This window comes from Nelumbo nucifera, chromosome 1 (assembly GCF_055504915.1).
Source record: "Nelumbo nucifera cultivar China Antique chromosome 1, China Antique-T2T, whole genome shotgun sequence".
NCBI classification, from domain to species: domain Eukaryota; kingdom Viridiplantae; phylum Streptophyta; class Magnoliopsida; order Proteales; family Nelumbonaceae; genus Nelumbo; species Nelumbo nucifera.
Window position 1 is genome coordinate 29,347,498 of NC_142649.1, and position 23,267 is coordinate 29,370,764.

General features: G+C 40.3%; 1 protein-coding gene across 5 annotated transcripts in view; it reads left to right on the forward strand.

Moving 5' to 3' along the window:
* The window catches only part of LOC104589943 (oxysterol-binding protein-related protein 1C-like), a 63,360-nt gene that overhangs the window by 30,646 nt on the left and 9,447 nt on the right, over positions 1 to 23,267 (forward strand). For 3 of the 5 annotated variants that reach the window (XM_010248421.3, XM_010248423.3, XM_088896282.1), the window contains exons 5-7: positions 5,899 to 6,054; positions 16,418 to 16,585; positions 16,668 to 16,808. In XM_010248421.3, the coding sequence (XP_010246723.1) occupies positions 5,899 to 6,054; positions 16,418 to 16,585; positions 16,668 to 16,808 (465 nt within the window). The remainder of the gene's footprint in view (positions 1 to 5,898; positions 6,055 to 16,417; positions 16,586 to 16,667; positions 16,809 to 23,267) is intronic. The other 2 variants (XM_010248422.3, XM_088896283.1) reach the window with 1 other exon arrangement.

Below are 23,267 nucleotides of genomic sequence, written 5' to 3' on the forward strand. Positions count from 1 at the left end.
AATCAGCATCGGTGTATCCTTCTACTACCAGTTTTCCACCACTTCTGTACAGCAAACCACGACCAGGAGCTCCTTTCAGATACCTCACAATCCTTAGCACTGCATTCCAATGTGGGACCAAAGGTTTCTGCATGAACTGACTCACCACACTAACCGCAAATGAAATATCTGGCCGAGTAATGGTTAGATAGTTTAGTTTGCCTACAAGTCGTCGGTATCTGCCAGGCTCTTCAAACACTTCACCTATATCACTGCTCAGCCTCGTATTTGTTTCCATAGGTGTCTCAGCCGGTTTAGTACCCAACAATCCTGTTTCTTCCAGTAAATCAAGCACATATTTCCTCTGGCACAAATTAATGCCATGCTTAGATCTTGCTACCTCTATGCCCAAAAAGTATTTCAACTTGCCAAGGTCCTTTGTCTGAAAGTGTTCCTGTAGGAATGCCTTCAATCTGTCAATGCCCATTTTATCATTCCCAGTCACAACGATATCATCCACATACACCACCAATATTATTTTACCTGCCGAAGAGTCAAGACTGAAGACAGAGTGATCAACTTGGCACTGTTTCAGACCAAACTTCTTGACCACCTCACTGAACCTACCAAACCATGCTCGAGGGGACTGTTTAAGTCCATAAATAGCCTTCTTAAGTCTACATACCTTACCATCCTCCCCCTGAGCAACACACCCAGGTGGTTGCTCCATGTAGACCTCCTCGAGCAAATCCCCATGCAAAAAGGCATTTTTGATATCGAGCTGATGGAGAGGCCAACCAGACATAGCTGCAAGAGAGATGACGACACGAACTGACCCTATCTTAGCAACCGGGGAGAACGTCTCCGTGTAGTCAATGCCATAGGTTTGGGAGTACCCTTTGGCAACCAGCCGCGCCTTCAGGCGCTCAACACGACCATCTGGCAAGTACTTAACACTATACACCCACTTACAACCGACAGCCTGCTTCCCAGGAGGAAGAGCGGTGAGATCCCAAGTGTGATTATGATGCAAAGCAGAGAGCTCTTCTTCCATAGCACGGCACCACTCTGGAGAGGTAAGGGCTTCCTGGACATCCTTAGGAACAACCACGGAGGATAACAAAGATATGAACTGGCGATGGGAAGCGGAGAGGTGGGTAAGTGAAACAAAATTGGAAATAGGGTGAAGGGTGCAAGTACGCTTACCTTTCCGTAAGGCAATAGGAAGATCTAGGTCGGAGGCTGGTGTCGAAGCTGGAGCTGGATCTGTCGACGGTGATGAAGCTGGAGGAGCTGCAGCCGGTACACGTGGGCGATGTGTATACACGTGACGGATGGGTGGACGGTCAACCAATGGTGGCACCGGAGGCAAGGACGTAGGCATGACTGGAACCAAAGGAGGTGGATCAGCCACAGGAAGAGGAAGAGGAGGTGGTGATGTGGGGGAAGCAGCAGCACCGGACCCCACGAAGAACGGAGTAGACTCAAAGAATGTAACATCAGCACATACCAAGGAACGACGAGAACTAGGATGATAACACTTGTACCCTTTCTGAGTTCGGGAATAACCAAGGAAGATACACTTCATGGAACGTGCATCTAACTTGTCAGTCCCGGGACTCAGATTATGAACGAAGCAGACACACCCAAATACCCGAGGAGAAAGCGGAAACGGAGACATGTTGGGGAATAAGACACTAAAAGGAGAACGACCATCAAGGATAGACGTGGGCATCCGATTAATTAAGAAACAAGAGGTGAGCATTGCATCGCTCCAAAAAGTTTTGGGAACATTCATGTGGTGCATGAGGGAGCGTGCCGTTTCTACAAGATGGCGGTTCTTTCTCTCAGCAACCCCATTTTGTTGCGGAGTATAGGTACATGAAGTTTGGTGTATAATGCCATGTTGGTCCAAGTATTCTCGAAAAGATGAAGACAAGTATTCACGACCATTATCAGAACGGAAAATTTTGATGTGAACACCAAATTGATTGCGGATCTCAGCATAAAATTTCTGGAAGATGGAAAATAATTCACTTCTTTCTTTCATTAAATAGAGCCACGTCATTCTTGAACAGTCATCAACAAAAATAACAAAATATCGGTATCCATTATATGACATCACTTTATAAGGACCCCAAACATTTGAATGAATTAAAGAAAAAAGACTCGACACACGGTTATCGACCCTAGAACGAAAGGGAACACGATGGTGTTTCCCAAATTGACAAGACTCACAATCTAAAACAGAAAGTTGACTCAATGAAGGGACTAAGGACTGCAACACTTTCAGCGAAGGATGACCAAATCTACAGTGCCACTGGAGAGGAGAAATGGATGACTGAAGAGCCGTTGACGTTCGTCCACCACCATCAAGATAATACAGTCCACCGGCTTCATGCCCTCCACCAATCTTCATCCCCGTCTTGAGATCCTGAAAAACACACATAGAAGGGTAAAAAGTGATGGAGCACTTAAGTGACTTGGTCAGCTTACTAACAGACATAAGATTAAATGGAAGCTTAGGTACATATAAAACAGAGGATAGGGATACAGGGTCTAGGTCAACATTACCAACACCACAGATAGATGACGTGGAGCCATTAGCAAGGGTAACAGATTGTGATGTTGAGCAATGAGTGAGAGATGAAAACACACCTGGAGTTCCCGTCATGTGATCGGAGGCTCCAGAGTCAATAATCCAGGGGTTGGGTGTGGATGCCAAACAAGCCATACCTGAGTGTGCAAAGGAAGCTGTGTTCTGCTGCGACTTGGATTGAACAAACCTCTCATACTCATCACGAGGAACACTCACCATCTCCTTGCCTGGACCATCTGAGGGAGTAGAAGGCATCGGGTCAGCTGACCGTTTCTCCTGTGTAGGGCTGAAACTGGTGTCACTAGTCATGGCATGGTTGGCCCACGTCGAGGGAGGACCATGTAAGTCATAGCAGTAGTTAATGGTATGTCCATCCAAACCACAGTGAGTACACTTCCGTGGACCCGAGCCACGTCCTCTACCACGAGCTCCCCCTGAATCTCTGCCTCCAGTACGACCACCACCACGGATATGTGTAGATCCACCACTACCACTCCTGCCAGGCTGGGTTCCTCGAGTCCCACTTCTGCCACCTCGGCCTCTTGACACTGCAAATGCTGATTTATCGGAGACATTAGAGTCCATAGATCCAATGGAAGCCCTCCGAAGACGAGCAAACACCTCCTCTAAAGATGGAAGAGCAGATCCCCCTAGTATCTGGGCTCGTACTGGTTCATACTCAGACTTCAGCCCCACCAGAAACCGTGTTACATCAAGCTGCTCTCGCTGTTGCTGTTGAACTTTGACATCTGAAGTGAGAGGATGATAGACATTTAACTCATTACGGATATTCCTCACATTGGCATAGTACTCCTCAAGGCTCTGATTTCCCTGTTGCAGATTGAAGTATTCCTGATACAGTTGATATACCCTAGTGGTATTATCCTGACCTGAATACAGTTTCTTGGCATGATCCCACACCTCTTTGGCTGTGTCAAGAAACATGAAGTTCACACTGATTTTGGGTTCCATACTGTTCCACAACCATGTAATGATCTGTGCATCTTCCTGTTCCCAGTCTTCATACTCCTGAGAATTAGCGGGGGGTTTCTCCTCTCTTATATGCTTCACTTTCTTCTTCGCCTTCAGAAAAACCTCTACAGACTTGGCCCAAGAGACATAATTCTCTCCATTCAGTTTAATGGAGGTCATTTGGACATTCAGGTAGTCAGTAGATATCATGACACTAGGTTTACTATCACTGTTATCTGCCATTGCCGAACTCCCTTAATTCTGAGCACTGAATTAGGAGCACTACACACTGCACACTACACACAGACACTTCATCGAAATCTGCACACTGATTTCAACAGCTGAGAACTGCAACACCACAAACCCTACTCACCGAAGTCTGTACACTGATTTCAGCAGTATTAAATGTTGAAAACTACAACACCACAACCCCTACTCACCGAGGTCTACACACTGATTTCAGCGATATCAAAAGCTGAAAACCACACTTGTAACACCACCAACATTAATCCACAACTATAGGAAGCTTCACCATTAAGTAGACACTATTGCCATTTGAATCACACACAAACCAGAATAAACCCTAGCATACTGCAATCTGAGAACCCATCATGCGAACTGTACTACACCTCTCATGTATTCCATAACAAAAAAAAATATATAAAAAAAAACTTTACCTCATCGCCTGAAGGCCAACCATACGAAGGGCTGAGACACCACTGCACCACACGTACCAGCCCTAACTAGGGCTTAGAAACCACAGCAACCAATCACCAACGACACAATCGGAGGCATAGAGACCTCCTAGGGAAGAGGGCGATCACTCCTTTTCAGCCCTTTTCCCAGTCTCCAACTCACAACTGAGAACCCCAAGTGAAACCCTAATTCGAATGCGCAGAAGGCAGAATTCTAGCAAGTCTGATTTGGTGAACCTAGCTCTGATACCATGTTGAAGTTTGACCTGCCATAGAATTCTGTCTTGTTCGTTGACTGTAGAGTAAAGTAGACAGCAAGAAGTAGGAGAGGAAAGAAGAAAAGAGAGAAGAGAGAAAAGAGAGAAAGGCTGGTTCGAATTAGGGAAAAAAGTTAATCCCTTGATTCGGCCAGACCTATTATTATATTATTGACTTATTGAAAAAGACTTGAGTGCCCTTCTTTAAGTAAGAGGCACTCGAACTAACATAACAATACACATCAGCATTCTCAACAAGTACAAAGACTGAAATACCCCTTCACTAACACCACTAACAGATCATTTTGTAATCAATGGGGGAGCCTGCTTTATGATGACTGTTGTGAATCAGCCCCTCTATCTTTGTACTTCTGTGGTTTGAAGGAATCTCTCTCTCTTTTAATGAAATTTCTTTGTACCTTAACAGAAAAAGGAAAAAAAAAGATTCCATGGGGAGATGCTGACAGGGAATGATGGTTTGATGGGAGTTGATAAGTGAAAGGACTCAGTTTTGTTTTTGTTTCTGTTTTTTGTTTTTTGTTTGTGTGCATGTGTGTGTGTGTGTCTTGTTTCTTGCATTGACTTTTCTATATTATTTTTTTTTCTAACTTGACTGCTTTTTCTGGATGTTTTTATTCCTTAACCTACCAAAAAATGACTAGATAATTCACCAGCTGTGTGGAATTATCAAAATGACATATTAAAAAACAATATTAAGACACACAAGGATCTTGACTAGAGTGTAAAAAGACAATCCTTCATTCCATTTATCCATTTGAATGGAGGGATCTATGTACTGAGAGAGCCAATTTTGTTAGAAACATTTTATATTTTTATCTTTTAGATGTTTGAATCTGAATGATTCAACTCCTTAAACATTTATACTTTGCACTCAAGTTTTTTGTTAGTAAAATAAAAAACAAATTATTAGGAACTATTCTTGTGGAAAGACATGATACCAGAAGAGCTTTGACCAATCAAACCACCCTGTGAATTTGATAAATACTGCCTAATTGGTTACTACCTTTATTTTACAGGTTCATTGGTTACATGTTTTTCCGATGTCATAGTCGAACTCAATTTATTAAGATTAAGATACAGAAAACAAGTACAATATCAGTGAAGGGTGATTAAAAGGCACCCAACAAGAAATAGATAAATAGAACAAAACTTTAAAACAAATTACATATCAACTATCAACATGCCAGATCTCTAAAGTGGTCCAAAATTGATAATACAATATGGCGGCTCAATTTCTAGCTTTGATATGGCATACTGTTCAATATTCATTCAAGAATACAATATAATTGCAGTTTTTTTTTTTTTTTTTCTTTTCAGATCCTTTTAATCATTTCCCCCACTTCTAATTCACTTTCTTTATTGGTGAAACTTGTAGGGTAATAGCCTTATGAGGATTCTAAATGTAGCGGCATTTGCTGTGTCAGGATATGCATCTACAGAAGGAAGAAATTGCAAACCCTTCAATCCACTATTGGGAGAGACATATGAGGCTGATTTTCCAGATAAAGGTCTCCGTTTTTTTTCAGAGAAGGTTGCATCTTCACGGCTAGAAACCTCTTAAAAATATTTCCACATTGCATTATGTAGGTCTCAACTTGCTTTATATTCTTAGTTATTCCTAATTTGCTAAAAACCTATTAATTTTCTAACATGGGAAGAAATTCTGTCTTAGAGAACAAGTAATGAAAAAAAAACTCGATGCTGGGATCATATTATTAACCATGGTCTGGAAAATGAAATTTAGTGTTTGGGCTGCCATTGCACTTGTGGAAGGAGGTGATAATAAGAAAAATTGGAGACCTATGTGGCAGTTATATTTGCATAGACAATATCATACTCGGGATCGAGTTCAGTGAGGAACTCGAAGACCCGATTTCGCTCCACTATATATGAGTCTCGACATCTTTAGTACACCTCAACACAACAGTTTGTAGAGAAATAAACAACCAAAGGTTGATTATGTTCACATCCACTACATATCAGTCTCTCGACATCAAGTCAATCTCCTGCCAAAGAAATTTCAGCATTGAGAAATAAACAACCAAAGGTTTCTCCCCTTGTCTTAAATTGTTCACATCACTCATCAGTTTGTAGGCCCTGACAACTTTCAACTTCTAGGAATAGGTCTCTATAGCACTGCCCCATACCTCTTTTGCAATTCCCATCTGCAAGTAATGCTGACTGATATGAGGTTGCGTGGAATTCACTAACCAGCCCTACTACAGTGTAGTTTTTTTTGAGATGAAGGATAAAAAAATTTCATTAAACTAGAAAATGGTACATGGAAGGATGTACAACAGGAAGCATACACAGATTACAAAGGCATTTCTCTCACTATGTAAAAAGTCTCTATTGGCACCCGATTTAGCCAACCAGTCTGCTACTGAGTTTAGCTCTCTGGGAATCCAGACCAGATTAGCATTTAAGGTTTCTCGAAGATCCCTAGCTTCGTCCAAGTAATGAGTGAGCCTCCATGGTCTTCCGTTCTCTCCAATCCATCCAATGGTGTTTCTCGAATCTCCTTTGATGACAAGGGAATACAATCCAAGGTTTCTTGCAATCCAGAGACCAGTTAGCACTGCTAACACTTCAGCCTTTGTAGAGTCTGCCATCCCGATTGGCTTACTGTAAACCCACAGTAAATTCCCATCCCTTCCCTTCCCTTAAACACGCCCCCAATCCTAGCTAAACCAGGGCTCCCAAGAGCACTTCCATCAAAGTTCAGAGTCACCTCCTCTTCTACTCTTGGCTGGGGGATGCTTGTTGCTTTTAAAGAAGCTGGAGTAGAATGCAAGATCTCTGTTGTGCTTCTTTGAAGGTCACTCAAGGAAACACCTTTGAACTCCTCTGAGTTCAGCGCCCAAATGTTACACAAATGAAAGATATGAGATAATAAATCACCCAAAGTTTTTGCTTTATTGTTGAAGATTTGGTTATTTCTCTCCTCCCAAATCCCCCACAACTGCTTGAACCACAGTGCGCTAATACACTATTCCCCTTTTTCCAAGACCTCTTCCTTGCCATTGCCAAAAGAGGTCTTCAATATGTTCAGGAAAGACCCAGCTGTATCATACTAGGTTTAGGAAGAAGCACCAAATTTTCCTTGTTTCTGTGCAATGTAGAAGATGTTCAGCCATCTCACCATTCTTGAGGCACATTATACAAGTGTGGGGGGAGATGTACCATCCGCCTTTGTTTTTCTGCTGTAACAAGTCACAAGTGTTAATTCTTTTTTTTTTTTTTTTCAGACAAACCTTCCACACCAAGGAGGAAACTCTAGAAGGAATGTTGGAAATCCAAATCCGTTTGGCAGGGAACTTATAGTTGCTGACTTTTGAAGTTAGAATCCTGGAAAAAGATTTGGTTGAGAACTTCCCAGCTGGGTGAGGTTTCTAGATTCTTTGGTCCAATTTTGAGGGGGACAAGTAGACCTCCCTTAAGGGCCTTCTAAAGCTTAGGTTCCAGTCGGGTGAGTGAGGATACTTGGATACAGGTTGCAACAGTGGCATTTTGGGCTTGTGAAAGGTTAAATAATCGAGGATAGGAATTGGCTAAGGAGTTGTCCCCCCACCACAAGTCAGTCCAGAATTTAATTTTTTACCGATTACCTACTTTATATCTAATAGAGGAAATAAAAGTGTTGTAGACAGAGGAGATACCTTTCCAAGGGTGCTGGCTACATTCCAATGGAAAACTCCATAACCATTCTCCAGAAGAGCTACATTCATTTCTACTATTGGGTCCCAAAAATATAAAGCTCTTGGATTTCCTCCTAGAAGCATTCCCAAATAAGATATAGGAAACTCTTCCACTTTGCAACCTAAAGCTTCTTTAAGGCTAATCATCAGGCTGTCACTTGTGTTTATTCCCACAATGCTACTATAGGAAAAGTTAACTTGCAACCCTAACACCATCTTGGAGCAATTAATTATTCCTTTTAAGGTGTTGATGTTTTCCAAATCAGCTTCAAGGAATAAGATTAAATCATTTGCAAAAAGTTTGCAAATGATTTACAGGAAAAGCTTCTCTACCAACCTCAAATCCTCTCAACAGGTTGTAACTAGATGCCTTCTCAATAAAATAACTTAGGACATCTTCTACCAGTGTAAGGAGGAGCGAGGATAGGGAGCAGCCTTGTCTGAGTCCCCGGCTGGCCTGAAAATAACCTTTAGGTTCTCCGTTTACCAAAACCGAGAACCAGGTGAAACTGATACACCCTTTCATTCAACTCACCCATCTTTCTCCAAATCTCCTTAGTCCCATAATGTTTAGAAGGCACTCCCAGTCAGTTTTGTCATATGCCTTCTCCAAGTCCAGCTTGACTATCACTCCAGATTTACCAGAATGTCTTCTTTCTTCCACGCATTCGTTAGCCACCAGAATGCTGTCTATAATTTGCCTTCCTCTCACAAAAGCATACTGATTTCTGGAAATTAGGTCCCCCAACACCTCCCTTAACCTTCTTGCTAGAACCTTGGCTAGTATTTTGTAAAGACTTCCAAGGACCCTTTCTTCTTTGGGATTAAGGTAATGAAAGTAGAGTTGTTACCTTTGTTTACTGTGGCTGAGTTGAAGAAATTTGTAAATACTTCCAGCAAATCAGATTTTATTGTTTCCCAACAAATTTGGTAAAAAAGAAGGGGGAATCCTTTTGGTCCAGGGGCCCTATCACCATCCGTGTTAAAGACAGCTTCCTTGACTTCATATTAATCAAACTCTCTCTCCAACCACATGTCCACATCTGCTTCTCCTCAGTTAGAACAGAACTGTCCCAGCTATTCAAGAAACACAACTTGTTAGTGCTTTTGGTCATTTGGTGTAGAGCTCATTAAAGAAATTTCTCAAATTATCTGCAATCTCTACTGGATCCTCCACTTCTCTCTGATTCACCTTTAACTTAGAGATATAGTTTTTCCTTATTCTTCCTGAAGCAAAACTGTGGAAGAACCTTTTGTTACTATCTCCTTCTTTTAACCATTTTACTCTAGACCTTTGCCTCCAATAGACTTCCTCTCTCCTAATTATCTTTTCCCAATCATTCCTCAAGGTCTCCCTCCGACTTCTACCTTCATTGTCTAGAATTCCATTCTGCTCATTTGCATCTAGTGCCTCCAAATCCTGAATTAAAGAAGCTTTTTCTTCAAAGAAAGCTTTAAATTCCTCTTTGCCCCACACCTTTAATTTCCTTTTTAAGTATTTCAGTTTTTGCAGAAAGCAAAAGCCAACCCATCCTTCTACCTTGCACTCCTCTCACCATTTGGCTATATTCCCCTTGAAGTCCTTATGAAAATTCTACACTTTCTCCAGCCTGAAAGGGCGTTTTCCTTTTCTTAACACTTGTAGAGCAATTGGCCAGTGATCTGAGGTGCATCTGGTTCTGATTTCCTGGAATAAATTTGGGAAATGCTCCTCCCAATCTGCAGATAATAGAAACCTGTCCAGTCTACATCTGATTGAGTTTTCCTGTAAATTACTCCAAGTGAATCTCCCATTATGTAAAGTAAAATCATGTGGATAGTGTCTTGCAATAAACCCAGAAAAATCCCTCCCATTGGAACTCTCGTGACTGAACCTGGTGCATTGAACTCACCTCCTACACACCAAGCTATATCATCAGCCTCATGCATAGAGACTAGTTCATCCCAAAACCTTGATCTATCAGAAGGGGAGTTGGGCCCATATGCCCCTGCCAAAATCCAAGTGAAACCATCTGAAATGATTTTAAACAACACTGAAATAGAAAATTCTCCAATGTCCACTTCTATACCTGACACCACCTCTTCTCTCCAGGCTACAAGGATCCCTCCCGCTGACCCTGTAGCTGGCAGAGTTGCCCACTTCCTTCCCTTAATTCCCTAGATGGCTTTAACTAACTTCCTTTCCACTGATTCTTCTTTTTGTTTCCTGAGTAATGATGTCTGTATTTTCCCTCTTGAGTGTTTCTTTGACCAGATTTCCTTTTAAATCCCCTCCCAAACCCCTGACATTCCAGCTTAGGATCTTCATTAGGAATCTGACAAGCATTTTCCCTTACTTGCTCTACCCCATGTGCCTTTGTGTGTCTCCACCACTTGATCAACCAGTCCCCATTGTAACCTTCTTAGTTCTCTGTTTGTTCCCTTCTTTTTTCCCACCTCTGCCTTAATCCCAGTTCCCATAATTCCATTTCTTTTTGGGTCTTCCTCTTCCCCTCTGGCTTCCATGTTTCTATTGGAGTGCTCTATTCCCAAACTTCTAGCTAAATCATTATGCCTCGCCTCTTTGGTGTCATCCTAATTCTTTTTCGAAGGTAGGTCCATGTGGGTCATCTCCTCCTTGGTTGTTTAAGAACCCTGGGACACTTGCTTTCGGTTGGGATAGCCGATCACTTGAACCTATACAGCAAAAAGAAGGTGCTTCAGGGCATACAAGAGAAGTGGCATTTGAAGGAGAAAAGGAAGTATTAACAAGACTGGGAATAGGGTAGTGAGAAGAGCCTGGATTGGGACGAAAAGCTGAGGCCGGGGAAGGACCACTTCTTTTTTTCATGTGCCCCGGATCAGAGCCAGCTCCGTAATTTGGATTCACCAATTGCATTTCTTGAAGTATTTCTATGCTTCCCCAGTTTTCTCTCCCTTCAAAGAGCAATCTTGATCTTCTGAAGTGGCATTTGAAGGAGAAAAGGAAGTATTAACAAGACTGGGAATAGGGTAGTGAGAAGAGCCTGGATTGGGACGACAAGCTGAGGCCGGGGAAGGACCACTTCTTTTTTTCATGTGCCCCGGATCAGAGCCAGCTCCGTAATTTGGATTCACCAATTGCATTTCTTGAAGTATTTCTATGCTTCCCCAGTTTTCTCTCCCTTCAAAGAGCAATCTTGATCTTCTGAAGGCTACCTCCCGTGCATCGGAAACTTCCTCTGAGACATACGAGCTTAGGTCTGAATCCTCTTCCTCCTCCTCCTCTCCCTCTGTAGAGTCCGGTCGAGTGCTTGAGTCAGTAGTTGGTGGCCGATTCACCTCTCTTGCTTTTCCTGCCAAGCTGAGGGGAGTTTCTGGGTAAACTGTGAAGGGAGTTCCTAGGCTTTGCTATTGATGACGCCCAACTCTTAGTCAGGCTGCCTTGTGGGGTCGGGTTCGGGTTTCATAAGGTTATTGCATTCGAATTGCTTGCTGGGTCAATCCCATCCTCGGGGGATTTAAATTTTAACTTGTGTCCTTTTTGCTATGAATATGCCCTTTGCGCCTTACAACTTGCTTGCATGTTCTAGGCTTCGAAGAGTTTCTCTTCTTGGTAAGAATTTCTTTCGAAGCTTGGGCCTTACGCAACCTGACCTACTCGACTTGTGGCCCATCAGATTCTCATGCCTTTCTATGTGTCTTAGATCTGTTCGAATGAGTAACTCGGAAATCTTCTCTGACTCAGTTGTTTTCTCCACCTCTATTGACAAGAAAAACCAGCCATTCCTTTTGAGGATAGGAACAGACCGAGGAATGAAGTGAGTCCCCCTATTCCTAACTTTTAGTCGAGCGAAACTCAATTCCTATAAATTTTTCGTTCTGGCATTAATTTCTACAAGCACACCTCCCAAGCTTCCGATAAGCTCAAACATCTCTGTTCACAAATGGAAAGGGAGACCACGAACAATAATCCAACTGTTGAACTTCAGATAAGAGGGAGCTGCATTCACCATTGGCCACAAACGAGAAATTGAAACCCATTTACCAAAGACGCAGACTTCTTCCAGCTTCGTCCAGGGCTTTACTGCTTCGTCTGAAGGGGCGAAACCTATGGCTTTGTTCGCATCAACAGGTTTTAGGCTTACTAACTCAAGGACATGGAAGTTTGCAGTGAGCCCTAGCTCTACTTCCTTCCAGCTCAAGTCCTCTTGTTTAGTGCACACGAAGGCTGTTTTCCAACTGCCAAAGGGGCCGGTTTGGTGAACAACGGAAATATGAACTGAACCTCCCGTCGCCATTACTCTGCTTTTTTTCTCCAGTTGTGGAAAAGATTTTGGTGAAAGGACAGAAAAGTTTTGGCTTAACTTCCTGGGTGAAGCACTTGTTAAAACCTGAAGAAAAGACTTCCAACTGCTTTTGTTTGCTTCTTCAGGAATGCAGATGTTGCGCATTTTTTCTGTAACCTCCCATCGGCTTACCTTGATGAACCTTCCCCATCTGTTTTCATTAACTTGGGCCAGTAGCACCTTTTTCCACCTGTTTCCAAGAATCTATCTTTTTTCCTCATTCATCTATTATCTTAAATAGGGAATCTGCTAACCAGGACACAGTTAATCTCGACTAGGCTCATCCTCTTTCTGTCATCGCTAACTCATCGAAGTTTTTGTTGGGATAAGGATCAAACTCCAATGACTTAGATCCTAATGCTATCAGACATCTTGCCATGAGTTTTCTTATTGCCGAATTACTACAGTGTAGTTCTTATACATCCACCTCTCATAGGTAGGGTCATCCTCCGCAAGTTACTTAGTCCCAATGATGTACCCCCATATGGATCTTTATGGACTGAGACCATGCCAAAAAATTGGTTCCGTCCAACTCCACTGAGGTTGCTGCACCCAACAGTTCTCCATAGACCCTCTTGGACCAAACCCGGAATTTGTGGGTGTTTCATCTCACCTCAAGTTTTCTTATTGGCCAAACGGAGAAAAACGAAAATCAAAATAGGGTGTTACTAGTCAAGATTTACTGCTCTATGGCCAAAACTGCTCTTCTAACAACCAAATTAGGAATTTCAGTGGACCCAACAAAATAGGAGAAAGGGAGAAAGTCTAGCCAATCCTACCAGACGCATCAGAAATCTTTCCAACTTGGGTCGATCAGATCTCAAAGACAATCAAAGTGCTTCTATTCTAGCCCCAAGTGCCACTTCTATACTCCCTCTGTATCCCTTAATCTAAAAACTCTTCAGTTAGCTAGTGTTTTCAGGAAACTCTCCAAGAACCTGCCTTGGGCCCCAAACAAGTACTGCAATCTTCTCCAAAAACCTCCTCTAACTATGCTGAATAACTGCTACTCAATTAACCAATCAACTCTCCATACAACCTGTGTATGGGATTAAGGAGAAGAAAAAGGAGTGTAGGACCGTCGCTCTGATACCAAGTTGTAGATCCCACCTACAATAATCTGAAATAAAAAAATAGAAAAAAAAGAGAAGAGAAGAAGATTGCAAAGTTGGAAGAGATAGATGTAATGGAAGAGGAAGATGGAAGAAAACGAAAGAAGGAAGGGAGTATTTTGGTCCTCTCTCCAGCCCCCAAAGATATCTTTTATTCTTTAATTGTAATGAGTACAATTACATGGATACCCTTAATAGGGTGATCAACACTAAAACAATAATAAAAAAGTAGAAAGTAGGCCCATAACTAAGGGCCACTACTCAACAACATCAAACATAAACATAACTAAATAAAAAGAAAGAAACTAAGGCCCATTCAGCCCATCATCTCTACAGGATTCATACAATAATCACATATAACTTCTTCTCATCAACTCCCTTCGATTTCATCCCTACATGTTCAAAATGCTCAATAGGTGGAGGTGGTCCCTACAAATGTACTTGCCACTTACTCTCTTCACTATTAACCATGTCATATGCTTAAGCAAGTGTTACTTTGTTTTTTGCTTATATTTCTTAAACTTTCCTTATGATTTAGCTAATTTACCAAGTATACCCGTACTGTTTGACTATTGTTTAACGCTACCCCTACTGTTTCTGAATTGGCCAAGTCTACCCTTACCGTTAGCATCCGTTAACTTTCCATTACATGTGACATCACATGACTGATATATTTGTCAAAAATTCGTAAAATACCCTTTGACCTCTGTTCCTAAAATACCATCCCTAAAACCTCTTCGTCTCCATCTCTGGGTCCTCCATCTCAGTCTCATCTAGAGGCTTTGTTCCTCATTATTCCAGCATTCTCAAACTCATAAGCTTTCACACGTAGCTAGCAAGTGTTTCAGTTCTCTCTTACTTCTTTATCTGTTTCAAATGAAAACCTAGGAGCAGAGATGTTGATCATCCCAAGCATCTTTGGTGGTCGACAAAGCAACATTTTTGATTCATTCTCTCTAGACATTTGGGATCCCTTTCGGGATTTTCCTTTCACCTTTGCTCTTACCACACCTCAATTCCCAATCGAGACAACAACATTCGCCAATGCTTGCATTGATTAGAAGGAGATCCCATGTCTTCAAAGCTGACCTTCCTGGGCTCAAGGAGGAAGTGAAAGTCGAACTGGAGGAGTCTTACAAATCAGTGGAGAGGTAGACGATAGAGACAATCAGCTGAGTGTGAGTTCCACCTAAAACCAAGAAAGGAATGGATCTGAGTGGTGCCATTGTTTCTTCATCTTGAAACTCTGCAGTTCTGGCGGCTCCCCTATGGCACCGGAAAAGAGAATGAGAGGGAGAGGGAAGAGGGGGAAAGGCTGTAACTGCAATTCCCCTATAGCATCCGACCTCTGCAGTTCCGATGGTTCCAGATAAGATAGCAAAGGGAGAGGGAGAGATCTGAGGATCTACAATTCTGTGTTTAGCAACTGGGCCTGGGGCTTTGCCCCCAAAACACCGACCAAGCCCCTCGAGGTAAGCCCAAACAAGTCCCTATAAAAAAGGTTTTATAAAAGTAATTTAATAAAAGTGTTTTCAAAGGGTATATTTTGAAAATTTAAAAGAAAATGAAGGACAAAATAGTCACAAATGCTTATTTAAGTTCTTATTAGAAAAAAAGACTACCAAACGCCCAATATAAAATAAGTGTTTATTTTAAAAGATAAGCACTTGAAAAAGTTGGGTGCCAAATGCAAATAAGTGCTTATTCGAATAAGCACTTATTCTTAACTTAAGCACTCCCAAACATGGCCTAAGGCCCATTAACAAAAGGAGACAACTACAAATAAATATAAGCAATTAAAGAAAGATTAGGGCCCATTCAGCCCAGCCCCTATACAGACAATAATCTAGGAAAAACTCTTGACTTGAGACAAGTTGCAGAGTGTGGTCATGCTAGTGGATAGTTAGTAACTTGGGGTTTAAAGTATAATGTACACTCGTTAAAGCCTTTTTTCTGATAACACAACCACATCATGTTGCACAAAACCTCATGGAGTGTGGTGTGGTTCAAGCCATATGGTTTCGATCACACCTCACTCACTTCACTCGTTTAATGCTCCAACAGAACACCACCCCTTTTTCTAGTATTCTTCTCTTGCCATTCTTGATACAAGATATAGTTCATCAAACCTTTGATTCCTAATCCTAAAGTATAATTAAATGCAACTAAAATCACAAAACCATTCTTTATATATATTTTGGGACCTTGACATGAACTTTCCTGGGCTTGCCTCAAGGAGCTTGGTATAGAGTGGATGGCTGATCTCATTGAAATAGGAATTCAAGATGCTTAACGTCACATTAACCACATGGAGTAATGCAATTAGGAGAGAAATATAGTGATTGGAAGTTTCACATTCTTGAATTGTTGATTGCTTGAATATTTTTGCATGTTTGATTTCATTTCTGCATTTCACTTTGAATATGTTTTTTATATTATATTTATGTATTTTAATTTGAACTAATGGGCGTTCTAAAATATTTAGTTTCTTTTAAAACTTAAGTTTGTATTTTTTTTGAATTAGTATTATTTTCAATTTTATTTTGATTCTTTTGATTTTTTTTTTAATTTTGTGCCTTCAAAAAGGTGTGTGCCTTGGGTGCAAAAAGCCCCTTGATTTTTTTTCACCTTGCACTTTTAAAACACTAGGATTTAGTAGTGTCTCTTCTTTAATTTAATGTATTCAGGATAGAATCTTTTCTTCCACACTTGTTTTCCTTATAAAGTTTCATGTTACTTAAAATCAAATAGTTACAATTGATTTTCCTTTATCACAGGTAAGTCATCATCCCATGATTATCGCATGCCATTGCGAGGGCAATGGTTGGAAATTTTGGGGAGACAGCAATCTCAAGAGCAAATTTTGGGGTCGTTCTATTCAGCTTGATCCTGTTGGCATTATAACTCTCGAGTTTGATGATGGAGAAGTTTTTCAGTGGAGCAAGGTATAAATACTAGTCCTTTTGAAATCATTGAATTTCATTCCTAATGAGGTACCATGTGAAAAGGGGAATCCTGTCCCATCAGGTAACAACATCCATTTACAACCTTATATTGGGAAAAATTTATTGTGATCACTATGGTACAATGTGCATACAAGGGAATCGTGAATATTCATGCAAGCTAAAATTCAAAGAGCAGTCAATCATAGATAGAAATCCTCATCAGGTGACATATCTCATCTCTTTGCAACCCTTATTTGAACATAGATATTAAACATTTACTTCCAATATTCATCTAGGAAGTGTATTTACCTCTTCCTACTTAATGTTATTATTGTAATAATGCTAATAGAATACTGTACATTGTCAATTTTATCATCTCCTTGGTTGCTTGGGTCAAGATTTATGTGAGGGATTTAAATTGTCTTTCTATGTTCTCCAGCTTAACCTGAGCTGTTTGCAAGTTGACAAAGTGATAAGTATATATGATCTTGGGTTTTCTTGGTAAATTTCATTTGATCCTGAATAATGGATTAAGGTGTAACATCATGTCTAGCTTCATCTGAAGAATTGATGTTTTCATTATATGTATTATGTCCTACTGTCATTTTCTTCATACTGTAAATGGTAAATCATGTTGCTCATAAATAAGATAGAGAGTAGGCTGGTCAACCATGTGCCATCTAGAGGTGCCTTACACATTCTACTTTCTGTATTGAATGTTTCTTTCAATGATGTGTAATGTTTCTAGAATTAAAAAAGGTTCAGTTTTTCGTTGGACAATGTTTTGGTGTCTTGTGGTTACAACTGAACTGAAATGCCACTTACCTAAGCTGGAGTTCTTCACCAATTGCCTTGTATGCTTGAATTTTATTGAATAGTTATAAGGAAGAAGATTTATTTCAACATGTACATATAACATAAACACATGCATTTAAAAATATATCCATCAAAAAAATATAATCACCACATATTCAATTGAAGCATTGGTATATGTCCATTTGAAAAGGAACAAAAGCTTAAGACAAGTGTTCATAACTATCACAACTTGAAAGAATCACATGGGGCCTAGGGTAGGTCAATTGTCACTAGAGATGATTTTCTGCTTACATAAGCATCACTAAATAATAGAGGAGAACCATATGGGGCCTATATACCTAGCAAGGCTGATGCTCTAACTAGAGAAATGGCTTTTACTTTGGCATATACCATGCCATGGGGTTCCTTGTAATTGTTTTGACCTTTTGTATATAATGAATGACTGCAACCAGGTCTCAGTTGGACGTTTTTGTCTCCTCCTGTTACCAGTATCTTTGTTGTGTTTGACTGCTTTCTTGTAATATTAATAGAATTTCTGTTTCTGTTGCTTATGAAAATATGGTAGATTTCACAAAGGTCTATGGTGGTTTTAAGAACTATTTAGGACTGGGTGAATAGGGATGCAATAACCCCTTTGTCTTCCTTTAGGACAAGTCTTATGGATCAAAGGGAAGGAAGAATGAAGGGATACTGTAGGAAAATAGGTCTGGGCAAGGAAAAAATTTGAGAAAGAAGAATCTCCAGACAAGATTCTTTAGGTAAACAAGAAATATGCAAGAGGAATAGCAAGTTGCAAGAAATCATGCAAGAATGAAAAGAATCAACATTGAAGGAAAGAATTAATCAAAGATTAATCCAATAATTAACAAAGAATGTAGAGGCTAGATCCGAATGCAAGAATTAAAAGAGCAAGGTTAGATCTTACCTGATTAAGAGAGACAAGAATTAAAAAAAAAGAAAATCCTTCAAGAAAACCAGTTTTTGAATCTGATATGTCAGTTCTATATTCTATAAGTTTGCCAGTGTTGTTCATGTTGAAGTTAGGAAGGTGGGGAAGATGAAGGTTCTTCAAGCGAGATTAGTTAGAAGATTCATTGAAAGTGATTTGGATGCAGATAAGGGTTGAACCTTGGGCAACTATGGAATGGGGAAAGGAAAGGGTGATTGGAGTAAGAAGACTTAATCGTGGTCTATTCCTTTTCATATTTCACGTAAGGGAGGGGTGGATTGGGTCCTGGAAGCTGAGAAGTTGAAGCAAAGAGAACTCCATCTTCGCCTAGGGCATTGGTTCCCAGTAGCAGGGGTGATCTGTGAAATGGCGAAATGAAGTGCAATTTGGTTAGGGGTGGTTGGCATTCCTTTACACACTTTGAGTATTCTGACCTTTTAGGAGATTGGGGATTGCTGTGGGAGATTCTTTGCCTTTGACAATAGAAATGTAATGTGGGATAAATTGGATATGATGAGAATCCTCGTGGAGGTGGAAGATGTTTCTTGTATTCTAGGTTTTTTGAGACTTTGGTTTTCAAGGGAATATTAGAGTAATTTTGGAAGGAGAGAATGGGACATTTCTCAAGGTCAGATTAAATGCTGCAAGTGGTTAAGGAGGGGTGGATAATTTGTGGCCTGAGAATGGTGGGGAGTGTTTGAAAGATGTGCAGAGGAGGTTTGGAAGATGAACAATTGTCTGTAGGTGGAAGACAAAGGTCTAAAAATTTTGAAGGGCAGAGAGGTAAACTTGGAAGGAGAATTGAGGGTAGAAAATTTAGGAGAAAGTCACGTGGAGACGGGTGGCCTAGAGAGTAGAGAAGCCCAAGAGTCTATTAACGACTAACGAGGCTTTGATGAGAGAAGGGGATCAAGTTATTAGGTTTAGGGAGGCGAGGAGTTTGAGTGGGGATCGCTTCAATAAATGAGAATCTAAAGAGGTAAAAAGGGGTAATTGGAGGAAGAGGATTGGATTTTAAGAGGGAGGGTGATGATTGCAAATGATGGGAGTGGGGAAGTTAAGGAGAATTGCTTGAAGATCAATTGGGTTTGGGTCATTTGAGGTTTGACAACGGAAAGAAGACGCTAGTAGTAAGGAGGGGGGTGAAGATGAAGGGTGAACACGATTTTTCAAGGGGGAAAGGTGGTGTTTAGGAGGAGACTGAGGGTTTAGATCAAGTTGTGGGGCACTTGTGGCCTTCCAAGTACTCTCAGGGTTCAATGTTGTTGTACATGTTTGTTTTCCTTCTTTCTTTTAATGATATTATTTACCTGTTCTCAAAAAAAAATGTGAGAGAAGTTGTGTCACCTATGACTACTGGCCTTGAAAAGGTACAGGAACCATGTTTATCTACTTTTATTTCTTGCACGACTGTTGATCACTTTGCTTATATTAACATTGTAAACAATCTTAGTGGGGTGGAAATCTGTGGGGAGATAACCTCATGCATAGCTGAGATTGCTGCTCCGGAGGTGGTTTTGAATACTCCAGGTTGAGGTGATGATGTAGCAGTGCTCAATGGAGAGGGTAGTTTTGATACAGGGGGAAAAATTTGACTCTGAACCAATTACTAAAGTGATTGTGGGAATGGTTGGTATTGATTTTGGTCGAAGAAAGCATGAGACATCGACAGGTGTTTCTGGTGTTGATGCTGTGACTGTGAAGAAGACAAATAGTTTGAATAAATCACATATTATTCATGGAACAAAGGTCTTTCCTCGACTTAACGATGGTCTTGTAGGGACAGGCCCTAGTAACAAATATAAGAGGGTTTGCAAAAGAAAAGGGGTAAAAGGTGTGGCTAAAAATAATTAAGTTGTTGGTAAGAGTGTAGATTCAGGAGAAAATAAGTTTGGTTTGGTTGGTTTGGTTGGTGAGGAAGGAATAGAAGCTGTCAGGGAGATTTCGGAGATTTTGGAGGAAGAGAGTGGAACTGGATTTATTAGTTGATAAGGAGGTTCTATTTGGTAAATTGTTAGGTTGTTTCTTTTTAGGAGGTGAGGGGTTTGCTAGTAGAGCTTTCCTGGAATGGGAGAACAGTAGAAGGAAGGAAAATGATTCAGCTGACCTTAAAAGTTGCTGTGATGACAAACTTGAGGACGTGGAGGAGTAAGATTTAAAGCAGAGTTGTTGGGGAAGGGGGTTTTTTAAGTCTCCTTTTCAAGGGGGAATAGGAGATCATAAGTTGAGGTGATTTTTGTTTTAGGGTCTTGTTGTGAGGCTGTGGTTCAGCCGGTGTTGTTTCGTGGGGTTTTCTTTCTTCTTTCAGGTGATGTCTTATTATCACCTTTCTCATGTACTTTCTTTTTCCTTCATAATGGATTTTTACTTTATTTTTCCAAAAAAAAGAAATAAATTGGTCAGTGCAACTTTTAATGATCTAAGACTTATTTGTAGAAAAGAGGGTTGAGCAGACTACAAAAACACTTCTCTATTTTTATTACAACTCTACTAAAAGCCACTTAACTCTCATAACGAAGGCTGCATTTGGCATTCTTTCAGGGACTTAATTTTGACGAATCTTGTGATTTTAAAATCATTTTAAAGTTAAGATGTACAAAAATTGCTGGGACCATTTTTTTGGGCTCAAAACTCATTCTAAGAATTGATTCATTGGGGCAGTATTTTGGTCTATGAGGAATAGTCTGAAAGAGAAGTGACAAAACTACAATTTCAATAGAATGTCATGTTTTTTTTTTTTCTTTTTATATATATTTTTGAAGGTGATGGTATTGTATTGATCACAAAAAAATGAGGTATCCTCCATGTACATTGAGTTGCCATACATAAACCTACAACAGCAATAAAACAATGTCATTTTAGGAGGACCCTACTCACTAAATCTGATCAAGACAACAAACCTTTTTTCCAATGAATTAAAACTAATAAGTTGACAACTAAAAAGAAAATACAAATAGCTGAAATTCTAGGAGATCGATCCAATGGTCAAAATAGGCAGAAATTATGAAAATGACTCTGGAATCCAAAAATGGAGAATCAGATTCCTATGTCATGGTTGAGAGAAATTTTGAGGAGATAAAGGGGCTATGAAGATAGTCAGTTGGGGTTTCCTCTAGATCATCAAGCACAAAGGAGATAAAGGGGCTGTTTTGATGTATGGGTAAAAGTTAGGCATGAGAGGCTTCATATGCACTGTCTCCTTTAGCTGACTATGAGGGAAGACATTCTTCACATCTAGCTAGTAAATGGGCCAAGAGTAAACATCAAATAGAGCCCAAGAGAATACGGACTGTAGTAATCTTGGAAACTAGGGCAAATATCTTTTCATAGTCAATACAATATTCTTGCTGGTAAATTGCTAAAACCTCCCCTGAAGTTTCTAGTTGTTGAAACCTCCTCTAAAGTTTGGCAATTGCAATCACCTCCTCTAAACTTTTTGACATAGTTGCATGTAATTCCCCTTTGTTAGAATCTTCTAAAAAGTGGCATGAAAATGTCCAAAATACCCATGTAGTTACTTTTAACCAAATTGTTTATTTTTCCAAATTTTCTCCTCATATGAATCGCTAGCCCAAACCCTTCCAATCTTTTTTGTGAAATTACCTTATTTTCCAAATTTGTCCTTCATATCAATCGTTGAAAGGCAAAGCTACAACTTTAAAATCTCCATTTTTTGTTGTTTATAAAATTTGTATTATTTTTTGGTAGAAACCAGCCTCAATAATAATTGCATGAGTGTTGTTAGTGTAGGGGTATTTCTGTCTTTATACTTATGTTGAGGTTGCTAATCTGTAATATTATATTAGAACTAGTGTCCCTCACTTAAATAAGGGCACATGTGTCTTTTCCATTCTATTAATAATATAAAAACATGTCTGGCCGAATGGGGGAGTGACTTTTACCCTAATTCGAACCAGACTTTTCTTCTCTCTTTTTCTCCTCCTTTCTCTCTCTCTTTCTTCCCTCTTTCTTCCTCTTTCTTCTTGATTGTTATCAGACTAACATAACTCAAAGGCAAGCCAAATTATAACATGGTATCAAAGCTCAACTAAGCAACTCGGATCTGCCCAGATTTTTGTTCTCTGCGCACTCAATCTAGGGTTTTCCCTTGATTTTTCTGCCATCGATTGGAGATAAGGGAAAGGGCTGAAAAGGAGTGGTCGCCCTCTTCCCTTGGAGGTTTCTATGCCTCCAGTTGTGTCTTGTGTGGTCAGTTGTTGTGGTTTCTAAGAAGCCCTCCCCTAATCGATGAAGAGAAGAGGGCTGATTCATTTGGTGCAGTAGGTGTCTTGTGTGGACTGATTTTTTTCTCGTGTGGTTTGTCCTTCAAGTGATGAGGTAAGAGATTTCTGTGCATATTTTCTGTTATGAATCAAATAGGAATTATGTTTTAGATCGTATGATGGAATTTCAGACTGTAGTGTGCTAGGGTTTATGCTGTTTTTTGTGTGATTCGAAGGAGGAGTGGTGCTCATATAGTGGTGAGATTTTAGGTAGTTGTAGGGTAGGGTTTGTGGTGTAAAGATTGCAGTCTTCAGCAATAGCATGTGCTGAAACCAGTGTGATCAGTGTGATCAAACAGTGTGCAGTGTGCCGAATTCAGTGATTCAGTGATAACAGAATTCAGCAATGGGAGATAACAGTGATAGCAAATCTAATGTGATGATACCTACTGACTACCTGAATGTTCAAATGACCTCCATTAAACTGAATGGAGAGAATTATGTACCTTGGGCTAAATCTGTAGAAGTTTTTCTGAAGGCAAAGAAGGTGAAACACATAAGGGAGGAGAAACCCTCCACTGATTCTCACGAGTATGAAGACTGGGAACAAGAGGATGCACAGATTATCACATGGTTATAGAATAGTATGGAACCCAAGATTAGTGTAAATTTCATGTTTCTTGACACTGCCAAA